Source organism: Geotrypetes seraphini, chromosome 15 (genome assembly GCF_902459505.1).
Source record: "Geotrypetes seraphini chromosome 15, aGeoSer1.1, whole genome shotgun sequence".
NCBI classification, from domain to species: Eukaryota; Metazoa; Chordata; class Amphibia; order Gymnophiona; family Dermophiidae; genus Geotrypetes; species Geotrypetes seraphini.
This window is the reverse complement of record NC_047098.1, coordinates 29,220,521-29,236,174: the sequence shown is the minus strand read 5'-3', so window position 1 is coordinate 29,236,174 and position 15,654 is coordinate 29,220,521. Positions and strand designations below refer to the sequence as shown.

General features: G+C 43.6%; 1 protein-coding gene across 3 annotated transcripts in view; it reads left to right on the top strand.

Annotated features, from left to right (window-relative positions):
- PRPF8 (pre-mRNA processing factor 8) overlaps positions 1-15,654 on the top strand; it is a 117,661-nt gene that overhangs the window by 25,982 nt on the left and 76,025 nt on the right. For all 3 annotated transcript variants that reach the window (XM_033921365.1, XM_033921363.1, XM_033921364.1), the window contains exons 4-12: positions 1,197-1,361; positions 1,684-1,902; positions 2,685-2,897; positions 4,036-4,161; positions 4,253-4,358; positions 5,085-5,275; positions 10,797-10,916; positions 11,013-11,202; positions 11,443-11,562. In XM_033921365.1, the coding sequence (XP_033777256.1) occupies positions 1,197-1,361; positions 1,684-1,902; positions 2,685-2,897; positions 4,036-4,161; positions 4,253-4,358; positions 5,085-5,275; positions 10,797-10,916; positions 11,013-11,202; positions 11,443-11,562 (1,450 nt within the window). The remainder of the gene's footprint in view (positions 1-1,196; positions 1,362-1,683; positions 1,903-2,684; positions 2,898-4,035; positions 4,162-4,252; positions 4,359-5,084; positions 5,276-10,796; positions 10,917-11,012; positions 11,203-11,442; positions 11,563-15,654) is intronic.

The following is a 15,654-nucleotide window of genomic DNA, read 5'->3' as shown; positions in this document are numbered from 1 at the left end:
TCCCTGTCCCATTCCCACGAGTTCTGTCCATGTCCTTGCCCCATCCCTGCAAGCTCTGTCCTTGTCTGCACAAACCTCAAACACTTTAAAATTATAAGTATTCAAAGCTTGTGCAGATGAGGACAGAGCTTGCAGAGATGGGACAAGGACAGAACTCACGGGGATGGAGATAGATATCGCAGGGGTGGGGACAAATTTGTCCCCATATCATCCTGCAAACTGGAAAAATGCTCCAAACTATCAGTGTTTTGAAGCAGTCAGCATCATCAATGACAGTAGTCAACGACTCCGCTAAAATAGCAGTTGCCTTAATGCAGCAGTATAATTCAAGTCTTACAAAGAATGAGGAGCGGAAGCAGCTCCTCCTTCACCTCACTGCTCAGCAAAGAAAGACTTTTCCAACTTGTTCCAAAGCCATACTGATGACTACTGATCGAACGTAGGACTACAGTTCAATGTTCGCACATAACAAACGTTTTGTATTTAATGTGGAATAATGACATCAGTTACCAGTCATCACTGGACATTGAACAATGCATAATAAATCATTAGGCCAACAAGCCTATTTTCAGCTGTAAGTAACACTATGGGCTCCTTTTACGAAGGTGCGCTAAGCGTTTTAGCGCACGCACTGGATTAGCACGCGCTGTAGTGCATGCTAGCCGAAAATCTACCGCCTGTTCAAAAGAGGCGGTAGCAGTTAGCTTGCGCGGCAATTTAGCACGCGCTATTTTGCACGTTAAGGCCCTAACGAGCCTTCGTAAAAGGAGCCCTATGTGTTTGAATTTCTTTTGCTCACAAAATTCAGGTTTAGATGGAAAATTAATATAAATTCTGTACTTCTATTTTATGTATTAAATTTAAAAAAAGTTGAGCAACTTTTAAATGTTCTCTAAAATTATAACCTATAATTATTATAAAATTATAAATTAGCACAATTAACAGTAGCCAGTTATAGAACATAAATAGACTTGTGGAGGTCGTGTCCCATGAACTTTAATTTTTTTAGGCTACCCTAGTTTCCATCATAGAAACTTCCATCTACATACAGTATAGCCAAATGTTGGCTGAACTTGCATAATGCCTTTTAATTTTAGAACGGCAGTGGTTTAAAAGTTGTACAATGATCACTCCTTTTTGTGGCATGACTAAATTGATTTTTTATGACTAAATTGATTTTTTTGTTGTTGTTGTAGGGCTCTGAAGTATATGCCTCATGCTGTCCTCAAGCTTCTGGAGAATATGCCAATGCCTTGGGAACAGATCCGAGATGTTCCTGTCTTATACCACATCACAGGAGCCATCTCCTTTGTTAGTGAGATTCCATGGGTCATTGAGCCAGTTTACATTTCACAATGGGGGTAAGCATGTTTCTTCTGATAATAAAAAAAACATGGCATTTAATGCTGAGACGATCTGAAGGAGTAGGTCTGTGCCAGGTGTATTATAGACCCAGGGGTGTGCGGGCTGTGCAAATGGATTGGGCTAGGAAAGGGATACCTTTTAGGTAGTGAGAGATATGGTGAAAGTTTGTAGTTTATTATGATTGTTTTTCCAACTGGAGCATTACACATAAATGTATGTTTTCTGCCTCATACTATGTAGTAACATAAAGAGATAAGCATGCTTTGTGTAATTCTTATTCTGTTCTTACTCCATGTGGTACTTGTATCTGTCTTCCAGATCTATGTGGATCATGATGAGACGTGAGAAGAGAGATAGGCGACACTTTAAGAGAATGAGGTTCCCCCCCTTTGACGATGAGGAGCCGCCACTGGATTATGCAGACAATATTCTGGATGTAGAGCCCTTGGAGGCCATTCAACTAGAACTCGATCCTGAAGAAGATGCCCCTGTCCTGGATTGGTTCTATGATCATCAGCCACTCAGGGATAGCAAGAAGTGAGGGAGAATGATTTAGGCGATTGCCTTTAACTACTGATTTAGCTAAAGTCTAATAAAGTCATTAAGTCTCATGCAGGATAGAGGCTGACCAGGCTTTGGCACTAAAACTGGCCCAAAATTCACATTTGGCCTAGTTTTGGTTGATAACACTGATACATTTTTGCTTTGTTCCATGACTCTCTTCTCCCCCAACTCCCCTGCTCCTGGGCTGCTGGAAGTCATGGCAGCCGTTTTGACTGTTGAGGTAGCATGGGCAAGAATGAGTAGAGATCATTCCTGCCCTGATTAGCCATTAGCTCACTGGAGTGGGTCCAGGAGGAGGGTTGCTTCTGTTGGGGAGGGGGGAGGAGGGAGAAAGAAATTGTAAGCTTCTTTGGGTTGTGGGGGGGGGGGGGGCAGTGGGAAGGAGTAGAGACTGTTTCCATTTGGGTGCTAGGCTGGTTCACTTGCAAGTTCAGTTTTGGCTAAGACCCCCCCCCCCCCCAACAATTCCAGTTGCTTTCTAATGCAGGCCCCATTTAGCTCTTGCACTGTGAGTGGGAGGGCAGAGTAAGCTGTTACCCTCCTAAGTCCTTAGTAATTCTAGTATGTTTCTAGAGCTTGAATAGAGTACCACTGACCTGACAGAATCTGCTCGACCTGTCTGAAGCATGGCTAGAATTCTCTTCTTTTTATGTTTGCCCTTGTTGACTGGGCATGTGTGTGGAAATTTCACATCTGAATACACATTGCAGCAAAGACATATTTTTGTCCACTCATTTTGTTTCTTTTATTTTTAGATATGTAAACGGATCAACATACCAACGCTGGCAGTTCACCCTTCCTATGATGTCAACATTGTATCGTTTAGCCAATCAACTCCTTACAGACCTGGTGGATGATAACTATTTCTACCTGTTTGATCTTAAGGCGTTCTTCACTTCCAAAGCTCTGAACATGGCCATTCCTGGTGGTCCAAAGTTTGAGCCATTGGTCCGGGATATTAACCTTCAGTAAGTGATGAACCATGTATTATGATATTTCTTTGCCTCTCTTAGGACACATACAGTTGGTAGTGGTTTTGGGTTATGTTCAAATCTTTTTTATTGCGAATGCCAAACAGGCACTAATGAATAGAACAAAATCAAAAGAACCAGCATCCAACAATACAACATTTGTGGTTAGGTGATAAAACAAAAGCAGCAATCCCCACCCCCCATCTCCCCAACCAGCAAAGACCCCAAACAGAAGCTCCTCTCCCCCCCCCAGATAAACACACAGAAGTTGACCAAGAGGTCGCTAAGATCCCAAAGGCCCATACTCTTGTGGCTCTTGATAGCTAATGTAAGAAGACCCCAAAATGAAAGAGAGAAAAAAAAACAAAAGGTAAAAGGGTGCCTGCAGTGACCGATCCCAGTAGCTAATGCGGTGCACAGCATCAAAGCTAGGCAAGAGGGTTCAAAAGGAGACTACGTCCTCTAGGAGATAGGGAAGCCAAATAGACTCCTCAGACCAGCAAAAAAACTATGTCTGCGGTGAGGGCAACCAACTGCTTCTCGAGCCTCCTAGGTGTCCAAATTATGCACCAAAGATCTCCAGGTCCAGAAAGAGGGAAGCTCAGAAGCAGTCCAGCGAACAAGAAGACACACCTTAACGACACCAGAGGGGTCCCCCCCCTTAGGAAGGCCCCTAGCAGGTCTAGAACCAATTGAGCTACAGTACCTGCAATGGGACTCAGAAATAAGCCCAGTAAGTAGTGGACTAAGACTGCCAATAAACTTGGATAGTCCAACAATCCCAAAAGGAATGAGGTAGTAGTGGTTTTGGGTTAAAGCACAGTGTCATTTGTTAATTGTGCTCTGTATGCTGTTTGGAAGTGGAGGAGGCAATGTAGTGTAGAAGGAGAAGAGGAAGAATTTAATTAAAAACTATCCCTTTGTGTTTTCAAAGTATCCTGCAGTGTAGAATGGGTGAGAAGGAACATTTTTCAAGAATGGTTTGGATTGTATCTGCATTCTAATAGAAGTAGAGAATAGATTTAAACTTTAAAGGATGCGTGGAGAAGGATCATATAAGGAAGGAGTTGTTTGGTTATTTGCTACTTGTAGATGAGGCAATGAGAAGGAAACACCCAAGATTTTTTTTTTTTAGGGATGAAGACTGGAATGAATTTAATGACATAAACAAGATCATCATTCGACAGCCGATCAGGACAGAGTACAAGATTGCCTTTCCCTACTTGTACAATAATTTGCCACATCATGTACACCTGACGTGGTAAGTATTACAGATTGCATATTGACATGCCCATTGTGTGCTGTTATGTCGTGGTTCCTGTGATATTGATATACATTCTTTTTTGACCTAGGTATCACACACCTAATGTGGTTTTCATCAAAACAGAGGATCCTGACCTTCCCGCTTTCTACTTTGATCCACTTATTAACCCAATTTCTCATAGGCATTCTGTTAAGGTGAGTGCGGGGACTCAAGTGTGATACTTTCCATGATTAGGGTAGTATTCTTCCCTGCAATGGCATGTTTTGCTTGGTTTCTCTGCAGTGAACTTCCTTTTGCCTTTGAAATATTGAGGATCCTGAAGGGGTTATACAGAAGTTCAATGTACATTATGATGGGACATACTTCTAGACCAGTGGTTCCCAAACCTGTCCTGAGGGACCCCCAGCCAGTCAGGTTTTCAAGATATCCCTAATGAATATGCATGAGAGAGATTTGCATATATTGGAAATGACAGGTATGCAAATCTCTCTCATGCATATTCATTAGGGATATCTTGAAAACCTGACTGGCTGGGGGTCCCCCAGGACAGGTTTGGGAACCACTGTTCTAGACTATAGATAGGCACAACTTATGTTGAACATAAGTGGACTTCCTTCCTTCTTCCAATATGGGGCAGTGTTGTGGGAGGGAAGATCTTCCATCAGGGCTCAATCCAGGTGGTATTGGACTCTACTAGCCTTCTAGTATATGACCGTAGTTATGACATATTATAAAACTCTTCTGATGAAATAGTTTTTTATATTTTTCCTAAGGTACCAAGGAGGAGACACATTTTAATCAGCTCTTTGCTTTTCTGATAGGCTACTATAGACTTTTGTAACAAGTTGTTTAGGTGGCCCCAACCAAGGAACTGTTTCTTTTGTAACCTGAAATATGCAAATTGATTTCCTTTGTTTCAGAGTCAGGAACCACTGCCTGATGATGATGAAGAGTTTGAGTTACCAGAGTCTTTGGAGCCTTTTCTTAAAGACACTCCGCTGTACACAGATAATACTGCCAATGGGATTGCTTTGCTGTGGGCACCACGACCTTTTAACTTGAGATCAGGCAGGACACGGCGAGCCATTGACATTCCCCTTGTTAAGAATTGGTAAGTACTGCCATACCGAAAGCTTGCTGGAGAAAGGAAAGATTCTGTGCTAGTGATTTTGAGCCTTTACGCGCCATTGTTACTCCTGTGTTTGATTAATTTAATTGGGGTTTTATCCAACTTCCTAGAGTTCATAACCCGATAAACATGAAGCATAAAATACAGAACAACTTAAAACATGAAAGTAAGACTGATAACATGTGATCTACAGTTGCTCCATTAAGCAGCCCTTTATGACAAGAATCTTAACCTGCCTGATATGCCATAATACATTCTGACCCTGTGCTGCAATGGTGCATACAGCTAGGATCAGTCTTTTACATACTTGAGGCATCGATTCCTTTGACATACAAGGCAGTCATATGTGGGACGATGTTCCATCTGAAGCCCTCATTGGACATATATAGAGGGCGGCTTTTCCTTATCATAACCGGGGTAGCCATACAAATGATTACGCGTAACTAGAAGAACTGGGATCGCCTTAACTTTAATTTTTGGTGGGCAAGTTTATGCTTAACTTATAGATTTGAAAAAATGAATGCAGGTATAATGGGTCATATTAAGAGATTTAAGTTAATCTGGGGCCCTTTGATATCTTTTACGGATGCGTTATAATTGGGGTTTTTGTTTGTTTGTTTTTTCCCTTTGATCCTGTTGGTATATTGCACACACACCCAGGGGGAGGGAGGGTGGGAGAGAGATATTTATATCATGGTTTTATTCTCTTGCAAGGTATTGGTTGGGGGGGGGTTATCACGCTATGGGGATTTTGATTTATTATAAATGCATATATGAATAATGCTGTTTGTGTAGATACTGTATTGCATTTTTGTTAACTTTTAAAAAATAATAAAAGATTTAAACAAAAGTCTTTGACATACAGTCTGTACAACCATGCAAAGTACTATGCACAAAGGGAGCTAACTTGCTGGTAACCTTCCCACACTGTTCCATATTCTATGGGTATATTAAATAAAAGAAAAATAGGGTTGGGAAGATAATGGTTCTGGGCATAGGTTGGGGTGTAAAGAGTAAAAGGGATGCTGTGCTGGAATTGCTACTAGTACTGAAAGAAAATTGAGGGAGATTCTATCACTGAAAGAGCCTGAGGAACTAGTTATCCTTGAGTTAGTCCTGTATGCAACAGATAGTTTCATATCCCCTTGTTAAGTCTTCTATTGCAATAGGTATGTCATTCTGGATGAGCAAGTTATATCCCTTTGCACGGAAGCCTTACAGAAGGAATCCACTCTGGTTTTTGAATCCCTCTTACTTCACAGAGGGCTCTGCTGCGCCCTACGGTTTTTTTTTCCCCTTCTGAACGTGAGCCAGAAGGAGTGTTTCTGATATTTCTTTATTTTTGTTTGGGTTTTTCACCTGTTTTCTTCATCTTTTAGTGCTAAGAGCTCCCCTATTCACGAGTCCAGCTCTGCCTGTGTGGAAGAGAAGCAGACTAAGGTCTGCAATGACAGGCCAGTCCCTTGTGGTACCTGCTACCAGCCTGCAGAAGCCTTTTAGGAGCTCAGGGCCATCCCCTGGTAGCATTGCTCACCTACTACTTGCAGGGTTGTGCACAGATTGTTAGGCATCCATAGTGGGCTCAGCGGGGTCTCACAGGGTGTCTGCTGTGTTTCGCCTCCCCCCATTTTTGTGTGTCTGTTCTGCGGGAATTGGAGACTCAGTAATACTGGCAGCCTGAAGATTCCGGTCTGGAAGGATGTTCTGTTTGAGGCAGTGATTTTCCAGATCCAGCTACCTTTGGAGCTGAGGCAGGTTGCAGCACATTGCCAGCACAGGTCACAGTGAGTAAGGCTATTGCAGCCTATGAGGAAAATTGGGGGGTTTGCAAATGTTATTTCATTAGCATCTCTCCAGACTGGTACAGTTCTTGATGGGTAATAGCTTACCATGATCAGTAGGTGGAGACTAAGACAAAACTTTAGCTGTAATACTAATAGCTGTGCTTCCCTAGTCTAACCAGTCTGTTCTCTCAGTCTCAGCAGGTGTGGTAAGTTGTGCCAATCTTCCCTCAGTTAGTGTAGGCCTGTTGGAAGTTGTTTAGTGGTCTTCTTGTCCCCATTTGGTGCCGGACTGAGCTTGGGGGGTGGGGGGGAACCCTTTTGAGGGTCCGTCCAACCTCCAGAATGTCACAACTCCCCCAAATTTTTCTAGAGGTGCCTCAGCTGTAAGCCTTGCCACTGATACTGGCAAGTCATATGGCTTAGAGAACCAGTGAAGTCTGTTGGGGAGCTAAATGTGTTGGTCACTCAGCTCAGGGCAGCTAGTCTCCAGAGGAGGCGTCTTTGTCAGTCAATGTTCTGGATACCATAGCCATCCAGTTGGCATTGCTAGCATTCCAGACGTTGTTGATGGGCAAGTTTGTTTGGGTTCTCTCGAACAGTGCCATGGAGATGGCTTATGTCAATCGTCAGGGGGCCCAGGTGTCATCTGGTGGCGCAGGAGTCTGCTCTGCTCATGCTGTGGGCATAGACTCTTCTTTGGGACATCTCGGCTTCCCACATAGCAGGAGAATGTCCAGGCAGACTTCCTCAGTCATCACGTGTTCGATCCTGGAGAGTGGTGTCTCGGTCCCGCAGGCTTCGAGTTGATTGTGCAGTCTTTCGGGCCACCTGTTATGATACTGATGGCCACGAATGTCAACACCAAAGCTCCATGGTTCTTCAGTCAGCGCAAGGATATTTAGGCTGAGGGGCTGGATGCTGTGGTACAGCCTTGGCCAACGGTGGGTCTCCTGTATGTGTTTCCATGGCCAATGGTGGGCAGAGTCCTTCTTCGCATTGCTCGGCACCCCGGCCGTGTAATCCTGGTGGCTCTAGACTGGCCCATATGCCTGTGGTACGCAGATCTGGTTCATCTTCTCATGGCAGATTCTCTTCCGCTGCCCCTCTCACCCGAGCTTCTGACTCAGGGCCCCATTCCAATGTTTGATCTGGGTCCCTTTTGTCTTACTGCTTGGCTCTTGAGAGGAAATGCCTAGGTAAGAAATGTTATTCAGATAAAGTGATCTTCATGCTCTTGGAGTCCTGGAGGCTTTCCACTTCTCGGGCTTATGTGCAGGTTTGGAGTATTTTTAAAGAGTGGTATGCTGTGCATGGAGTGGTCTCCTTTTGTGCCTCTTTTCCTTGGAGTTCTTGCAGGATGGCCTGGCCTGGTCTTCTCTCCGGGTTCAGCTTGCAGCTTTGTCTGCGTTTCACAGTTTGCTGCAGGGAAAGTGTTTAACTTTTCCAGACGTGGTTTGCTTTTTGAGGACGGCTAAATTGCTTCGGCCTCCAGTGCGGCCTTCGGTTCCAGCCTGGGATCTCAATCTGATCCTGTCCGTGCTAGTGTGCCCTCTCTTTGAGCCTCTTGGTTCCTGCTCGTTGAAGGACCTTACTCTCAAGGCAGTCTTCCTGGTGGCCATTACTTCTGCGAGATGTGTTTCTGAGCTGTAGGCTTTTTCTTGTAGGCCTCCCTTCCTGGAGTTTTCTAGGGAGCAGCCTGTTCGGCAGAAAGGAAAGAAGGTGGTCTCGCCTTTTCATGTCAACCAGTCCGTGGTCCTCCCGGGCTTGGGTAGTCGGGAGAGCTCTTCGGAACAGAGGCAGTTGCGCAAGTTGGATGTCTTTCGGGTCCTTTGCTCTTATGTTCAGTGGATCCAAGAGTTCCGGAAGTCATATCATCTTTTTGTCCTCTTAGCGGGTCCTCGTAAGGGAGATGGCATTTCCAAGGCTACCATTGCACGCTAGATCAAAGAGACTATCGCTTTCGCCTATCTTCTTCTTCAGAAGCCTGTTTCGGTTTTTCTCAAGAGCTCATTCCACTCGGGGTCAGGCAGCTTCTTGGGCTGTTTTCTCTGGTGCCTCCAGTGGATATCGGTAAGGCTGCAGTTTGGTCTTCTCTGAATTAATTTGTGCGACACTACCATGTGGATGACCAGGCGTGTCAGGACACAGTGTTCGGTTAGTGTGTTCTGGTGGTGGCCCTCCGGGGTCCCACCCATGATGTGTACTGTATTGGTACATCCCATCAGTGAACTTTACCCGTCTGGAGAGATGCTAAAGAAGGAGAAATTAGGTTCTTATCTGCTAATTTTCTTTCTTTTAGACTCTCCAGACCGGTACAGTCCTCATCCTGTCTGTCTGTTGTTGTTATGTGTTTTTTCTGCAGGTTCTAGTATTTTTATAGGGTCGGGGATATCAAAAGAACAGTGGCTTTGGCTCAGCTGGCGAGCTGTGGGGATGTTTTGCTGAAGGGGCTTCTTCTATGCAATTTCCAACAGTATTGCTCTATGTTAGTTACTCCTGTTAGGAGTGTTGTTACTGTTATAATTAGCACTTCTTAGTTCTACTTGGCTATTCAGCAGACTGGTTAGACTAGAGGGAAGCACAGCTATTAGTATTATAGCCAAAGTTTTGTCTCAGTCTCCACCTGTTGGTCATGGTGAGCTATTACCCGTCAGTGAACTGTACCAGTCTGGAGAGTCTAAAAGAAAGAAAATTAGCAAGTGAGGACCTAATTTCTCCTTAACTCATCTGACTGCAGCTAATAAAAACAAACTAAAAACCATGGTGTTTTTACAGTGGCTGACTTTGTACCACACTTGGAGTGACAGCTAATGTTATAACTCCACAGAGAGGCTAATTCCTAAGGAACTTATCATCCCAAATTTACAGACTTAAATTCCTATTTATTTTTATCAAAAGCATTTATTTGGAGCACTCTACAATATAATCTGTTATGCAAGATCATAACTGCAGTACAAAATAAAAAAGAAACATAACGAGTAATCCACTCTAGGACTACCTTATAGTTCCTGATGGTTAGTGGTATAGTCAGAATAGGAGTGATACCCCAGTCACAGCAGCCATTTTGAGAGCAGAGCCAGAATGGACAGGAGTAACGGGGCACAGTTCTTGCCCCAGCTACACCCCTGGTGTTGTAAGATAAGCCCACAGGGCCTACAAGAGGAAGGGGAGTAGGCCAGGAGGAGGGAAAACTCCTGCTTGTGGGGAGAGGGGGAAACAAAATGCAAATTTCCGGCTTCCACTGAAAATGCATGGTCATTTTTGGTCAAAAATTAACCTTTCAGTCAAAACAGGGCAGAAAATGGAGTTTGGATTGGTTTCAGCATCATAGCCGAAATCGAAATTTGGTCAGCCTCTATTAGTTTGGTTCAGGCCTCAAATGCATGCAAAAGGCTGTGATCCTATAGCTGGACTTGGCATTGTCACCTATGTATGGCTGGCTTATTCCCTCCATTACAGGTAAGCAACACTGCTTTTCCTGGTGAGTAATGTAATGTAACAAATTTTATTGCTTACAGTGGCATGAATCTTATTTGTGCAATAGAATATGGCAAGAAGAGAACCATCTAAAGAGGAAGGTTTAACTTGGAAAGGTTTAAAACTGTAATTAAATGTATGCTTAACCCATGTTTGCCACCTTTTTGATTATCAAATCCCATCTCTACTAATTTATCTAGATCTTTGATAGAGAGATTTTATGGTTCATCTCTTGTTCTCAGGTACAGAGAGCATTGTCCAGCGGGTCAGCCAGTTAAAGTAAGAGTCTCTTATCAGAAGCTGCTGAAATATTATGTGCTGAATGCACTGAAGCACCGACCTCCTAAAGCACAGAAAAAGAGGTGGGCAGATTTTTTGCTTCTATGTTGCTAGACAGTTTGCTTAAGCTACTGCATGGCTAAATAAGTTCTTTCTTCTCTCTTTCTCTCTCTCCACAGATATCTATTCCGCTCATTCAAGGCCACAAAGTTCTTCCAGTCTACAAAGCTGGACTGGGTGGAAGTTGGGCTGCAGGTGTGCCGTCAGGGCTATAATATGCTGAACTTGCTTATCCACAGAAAGAATCTCAACTATCTCCATTTGGATTACAACTTTAACCTGAAACCAGTGAAAACCCTGACCACCAAGGTACTGGCTCATTTGTGCCCCTTTCACACTATACACACATTCATACTCACTTTATTAATGACTATCAAGAAACCAACTTTCTAGCTGTCCCTTTAGATTTTGTTTATTAGAGGTGTTCATCCTTAACTGTGAACTTTGTGGGGCTCTCCTTTCTTTGTTAGAGAGATCATGGAATGTAGCAGCTGCTTGATCCAGAAAGAGTAGGCAACTGTCTTAATGTTCTCTATTCTTTCTTTCCAGGAACGGAAGAAGTCTCGTTTTGGAAACGCCTTCCATCTGTGCCGAGAGGTTTTGCGTCTGACCAAGCTGGTGGTGGACAGTCATGTACAGTACCGACTGGGGAATGTTGATGCTTTTCAGGTAATGTGGGACCAACTTGGCAGAAACAGCAGAGCATAGGGGCTACCAATTTTAAAAGGTGTAGTAAATGTGTGTTTACTGTAAATGATAGGCCTGATATTTTTTATTTTTTTAAAATCATGCAGTCAGTTCCAATGCTGATGGCATAAATTTGATTTGGGTTTTTGGGAGGGTGGGTGGGGGTTTTGTGCATAGAAAGCATCATTGCTGATTATCTGAATAAAAATTATTCCTTTCTATCCACCAGACCACTCCAGAACACGTGGGTTATGTCCATCAACCAGCAGTTAGAGACGAGACCCAAAAGCTATGAGCCCTGCTCTATTAGGCACCATGCAGTACCAGTTCTCCAATATTTTCTCTCCAGCAGGTGCAGGCTGTTGTGGTGGATGAGCTCTTGTGCCCAGTTGGAGAACTGGTTATCACTCAGTTGAGCAACCTTTTTAGAGGGAGACCCAGATTTCTACAATGGGTTTCCATGCTTTGGGGGATACCTAGAGGAGTCTAGGTCCCTTTCCTACCCAGATGGACAGCACAGAATCTGGTACCTCCTCCTCTCTTCACTACCTTTTTTCCCTCATTTGTATTGTTAAGCCAAGCTAAAAAAGATAAAGTAGCTATAAGAATAGTCATACTGGGTCACATGGAAGCAGGATACTGGGTTAAATGGAGCATTCAGCAGTGGCCAATCCAGGTTACAAGTAGCAGATAGTAGCAAAATTTCACAAATTACCTGGCAGAATCCCAAATAATAGCAAAATTGACTAGAGCATGTTGGCTGAAGGAGGTAGTGATTTAGACTTAATTTTTCAATGGTCGGAGGTCTCCAAGAACCTTCAGGCACATTCCACCAGAGAATGGTAACTTCCATGTGTCTCTCCAGATTGGCACAGACTGGTGGGTTATGCACTCTCTTACCAGCAAATGAAGATTGAGAAACACTGGCTTTCAAGTAAACTTATAAGTGGTTCTCAAGGGGACTGCACAAACCAGTCCTCCTCAGTCTCCAGCAGATGGTGGACATGGTAAGTCTGTGCAGTCTCAATTTGTTGGTTAAGCTTGAGAGGGTGTGGTGTTTTTTTAATATCCTGGATCTCCCCAAACCTCTTGAAATTTACTAAAATATCCTCTCTATATTGCTAATGTTCTTTCCATTTTATATATATGACATACAGAACTCCACCAAAAACTGTAATTTAACCTGCTCTGATTTTTCCAATTGAATGTAATCTGTTGAATGGCATCTGCTGTCAAAATAAGTAAAAGCTTATTGTTTTTTGAAGAAATCTGATTTTTCGCTCTCATTAACATGCCAAAAAAATAGTATCATATGTCAAGGACACCGGATTTTCTAACAACCTATTTATTTGGGTCCATATCAATTTCCAAAATATCAATATAAATGGACAATAGAATAACAGATGATCTAATGTCCCAGCCTCAAGATGACAGTGCCAACATCTATTAGACTTAGAGCTATCTAATTTTTGTAAGCGAACAGGGGTCCAGAAAGCTCTATGTAAAAGAAAAAAACAAGTTTGTCTCATAGATGCAGACACTACATCTCATCCTCTAAGACCAAATTTGTGTCCATTGAGACGCAGTAATTTGATGCTTGATCTCAATGCTCCAAATGTCCCAAAGACCAGTTTTTGGTTTTTTATTCACAAATCCTGATATTAATTTATACCACTGTGCCATGAAATCTACCTGAAAGCATAAGAATTCCAAGCTATATTGATTATTGAGATTTTTCCATTCAGGGAACCCTGCCTGAATGGCTTGCTTCAATTGCAACCATCTAAAACTTTGTGATTTACAAAGACCAAATTTATGTTGCAACTGTGAAAACTCAAGCAACTTACCATTAGATAATATATCTTCCAGCGTATGTATACCTGCCATCATCCAATGCTTCCAGATGATTTTAAAACCGCCAATTTGAATCTTGGAGTTTAACCAAATAGTTTGATTTGTTGATTTTTGTATTGGAATAGGTGTTAGATTATTTGCATATCTTAAAGTTTTCCATGTACAGTGGTACCTTGGATTATGAGCATAATCCGTTCCAGGAGCATGCTCGTAATCCAAAATGCTCGTTTATCAAAGCGAGTTTCCCCATAGGAAATAATGGAAACTCGCTTTGATGTGTTCCCCCCCCCTCCCCCGAGAACCGGCATTGCTCCCTTCGAAGGCCCCCCTGCGATCTGGCACCCCCCCACCAAGATCCAGCACCCCCCCGACACGATTGGGCAACCCCCCCCCCCCCCCCCCCGCAGCTTCTTACCCTCATCTGGGCACCCCGAAGATCGGCCTCCTCATCTGCTGGGCCTTGAGCATGCGCAGATGCTCAAAACCCAGCAGACGAGGAGGCTGATCTTCGGGGTGCCCAGATGATGGTAAGAAGTGGCAGGGGGGTGCCGGATCGTGGCAGGGGATGCCCAATCGCGTTGGGGGGGGCGGATCGTGGCGGAGGGGTGCCAGATCGCAGGGGGGAGGGTGCCGGATTGCGGGGGGGGGGTGCTCATAAATCGAGCCATGCTCGGTTTCCGAGGCACCGATTTTGCAAATGTTTTGCGCATCTTGCAAAACACTCGTAAACCGAGGTACCACTGTATCAACTAATATTCTGTTTTCTTTATTTAACCTAGACATTTTGATACTAAGAACAAGGCAAAGTCGCAGAGGAAACATGAGTCACCATTCCAACCATATCCAATCCGGGATATTTTCAATGGGCTCTGGGCTCCCTTGCGTACATCAACACTTAGCAGATTTTGGAGGGTTGGTGTGACAGCTGAGAAATCTCTCCCTTGAAGTCTTTTCATATACTTGACTGTTTGAACAAGAAACTGGCTATGGCCTCTCTAAAGATGGTTGATCAAGGGCTAGAGTTTGGCTTCTCTTCGGAATGTAGTCTGTTACTTTCAGGGTGTGTTGCTGATACATTCCCCCCCCCCCCCCTTTTTGCTCTTCAATTCCTCCATGGGCTCTTAACCTTGTTTTTTTCCATATTGGTCTCTGCCCCCTTCAAGTCTCTAGCGAATTGTTCTTTGAAAGACCTTAAAGACGGTATTATTAGTTATCACCTCAGCATGTTGGGGTTGAGTTGCAGGCTCTCTCCTGTAGGGATCCATTCTTTTTTCAGTTTTTGAAGGAAAGAGTGGTGGTGTTCAGACTGATTCCTTCCTTTATCCCGAAAACATTGTCTCATTTCCATTTTAATCGGTGTCCTTGCTGGTTCTGGGAGAGATTTATGGCTTGGCGGAACAAGGTTATATCGGCTGGATGTTTGTCTTGCCTTAAGTACGTTTAAGGAGAAGACTCAAGAATTTTATTGTTCCAACTTCCTTTGCTTGCTTTTCAGTGGTCAAAGGATAGGCGAGGCAACTTCCAAAGCCTGTATTGCTCAGTGGATTAAGGAGGCAGTGATGGCAGCTTACCTCCTCAAGGTTTTCTTTTGTTCCTCCTCTTAACTTATGTAAGGCTGCAATGTGGTCCTTGCTGCATACCTTCGCTCAGCACTATCAAATGATGTGCAAACTCAGTGAGGCAGCTTTCAGGGTGTGAGAGCTAGAGGTAGGTCTTCAAGGTTCCCACCTGTGAAGGAAACTGCTTTTGTACTTCCCATCAGCCTGTGCCGTTCTGAAGAGAAGCTGCACTTGTATGGAAGGAGAAATTGGATATTAGGATATTACCTTCTAATTTGCTTTCCTTTAGTCCCTCCAGACCAGCATAGAGCCCACCCATTTTCTTATGAGTTAATAAAGAGTTTTTCTTTACTGCTTGTGATTGTATCTGGCTGTATGGACACAAACCCAAACCCCACTTGCACTGTTACACCCATCCTATTACTGTTGCTTGTCTAGTCTGTTCAAGGTGTAACTTTCAGCTTAGAGAGGTGGTAAAGCACTGGGTAGTTATTGGAGTTCTTGTGAGTGCATATGTCTTATGATCAAGAACTCTGGATTTCCTCCTCCCATATAAATTGTTTAGGAGGTGTTGTGGTCAACATCTGCATTGTTATAGGACCATTGTGGTCCTTTGTACCTCTTTTAGGGAAGAACTCGTAGCTCTTAAGTCTCTGTATTC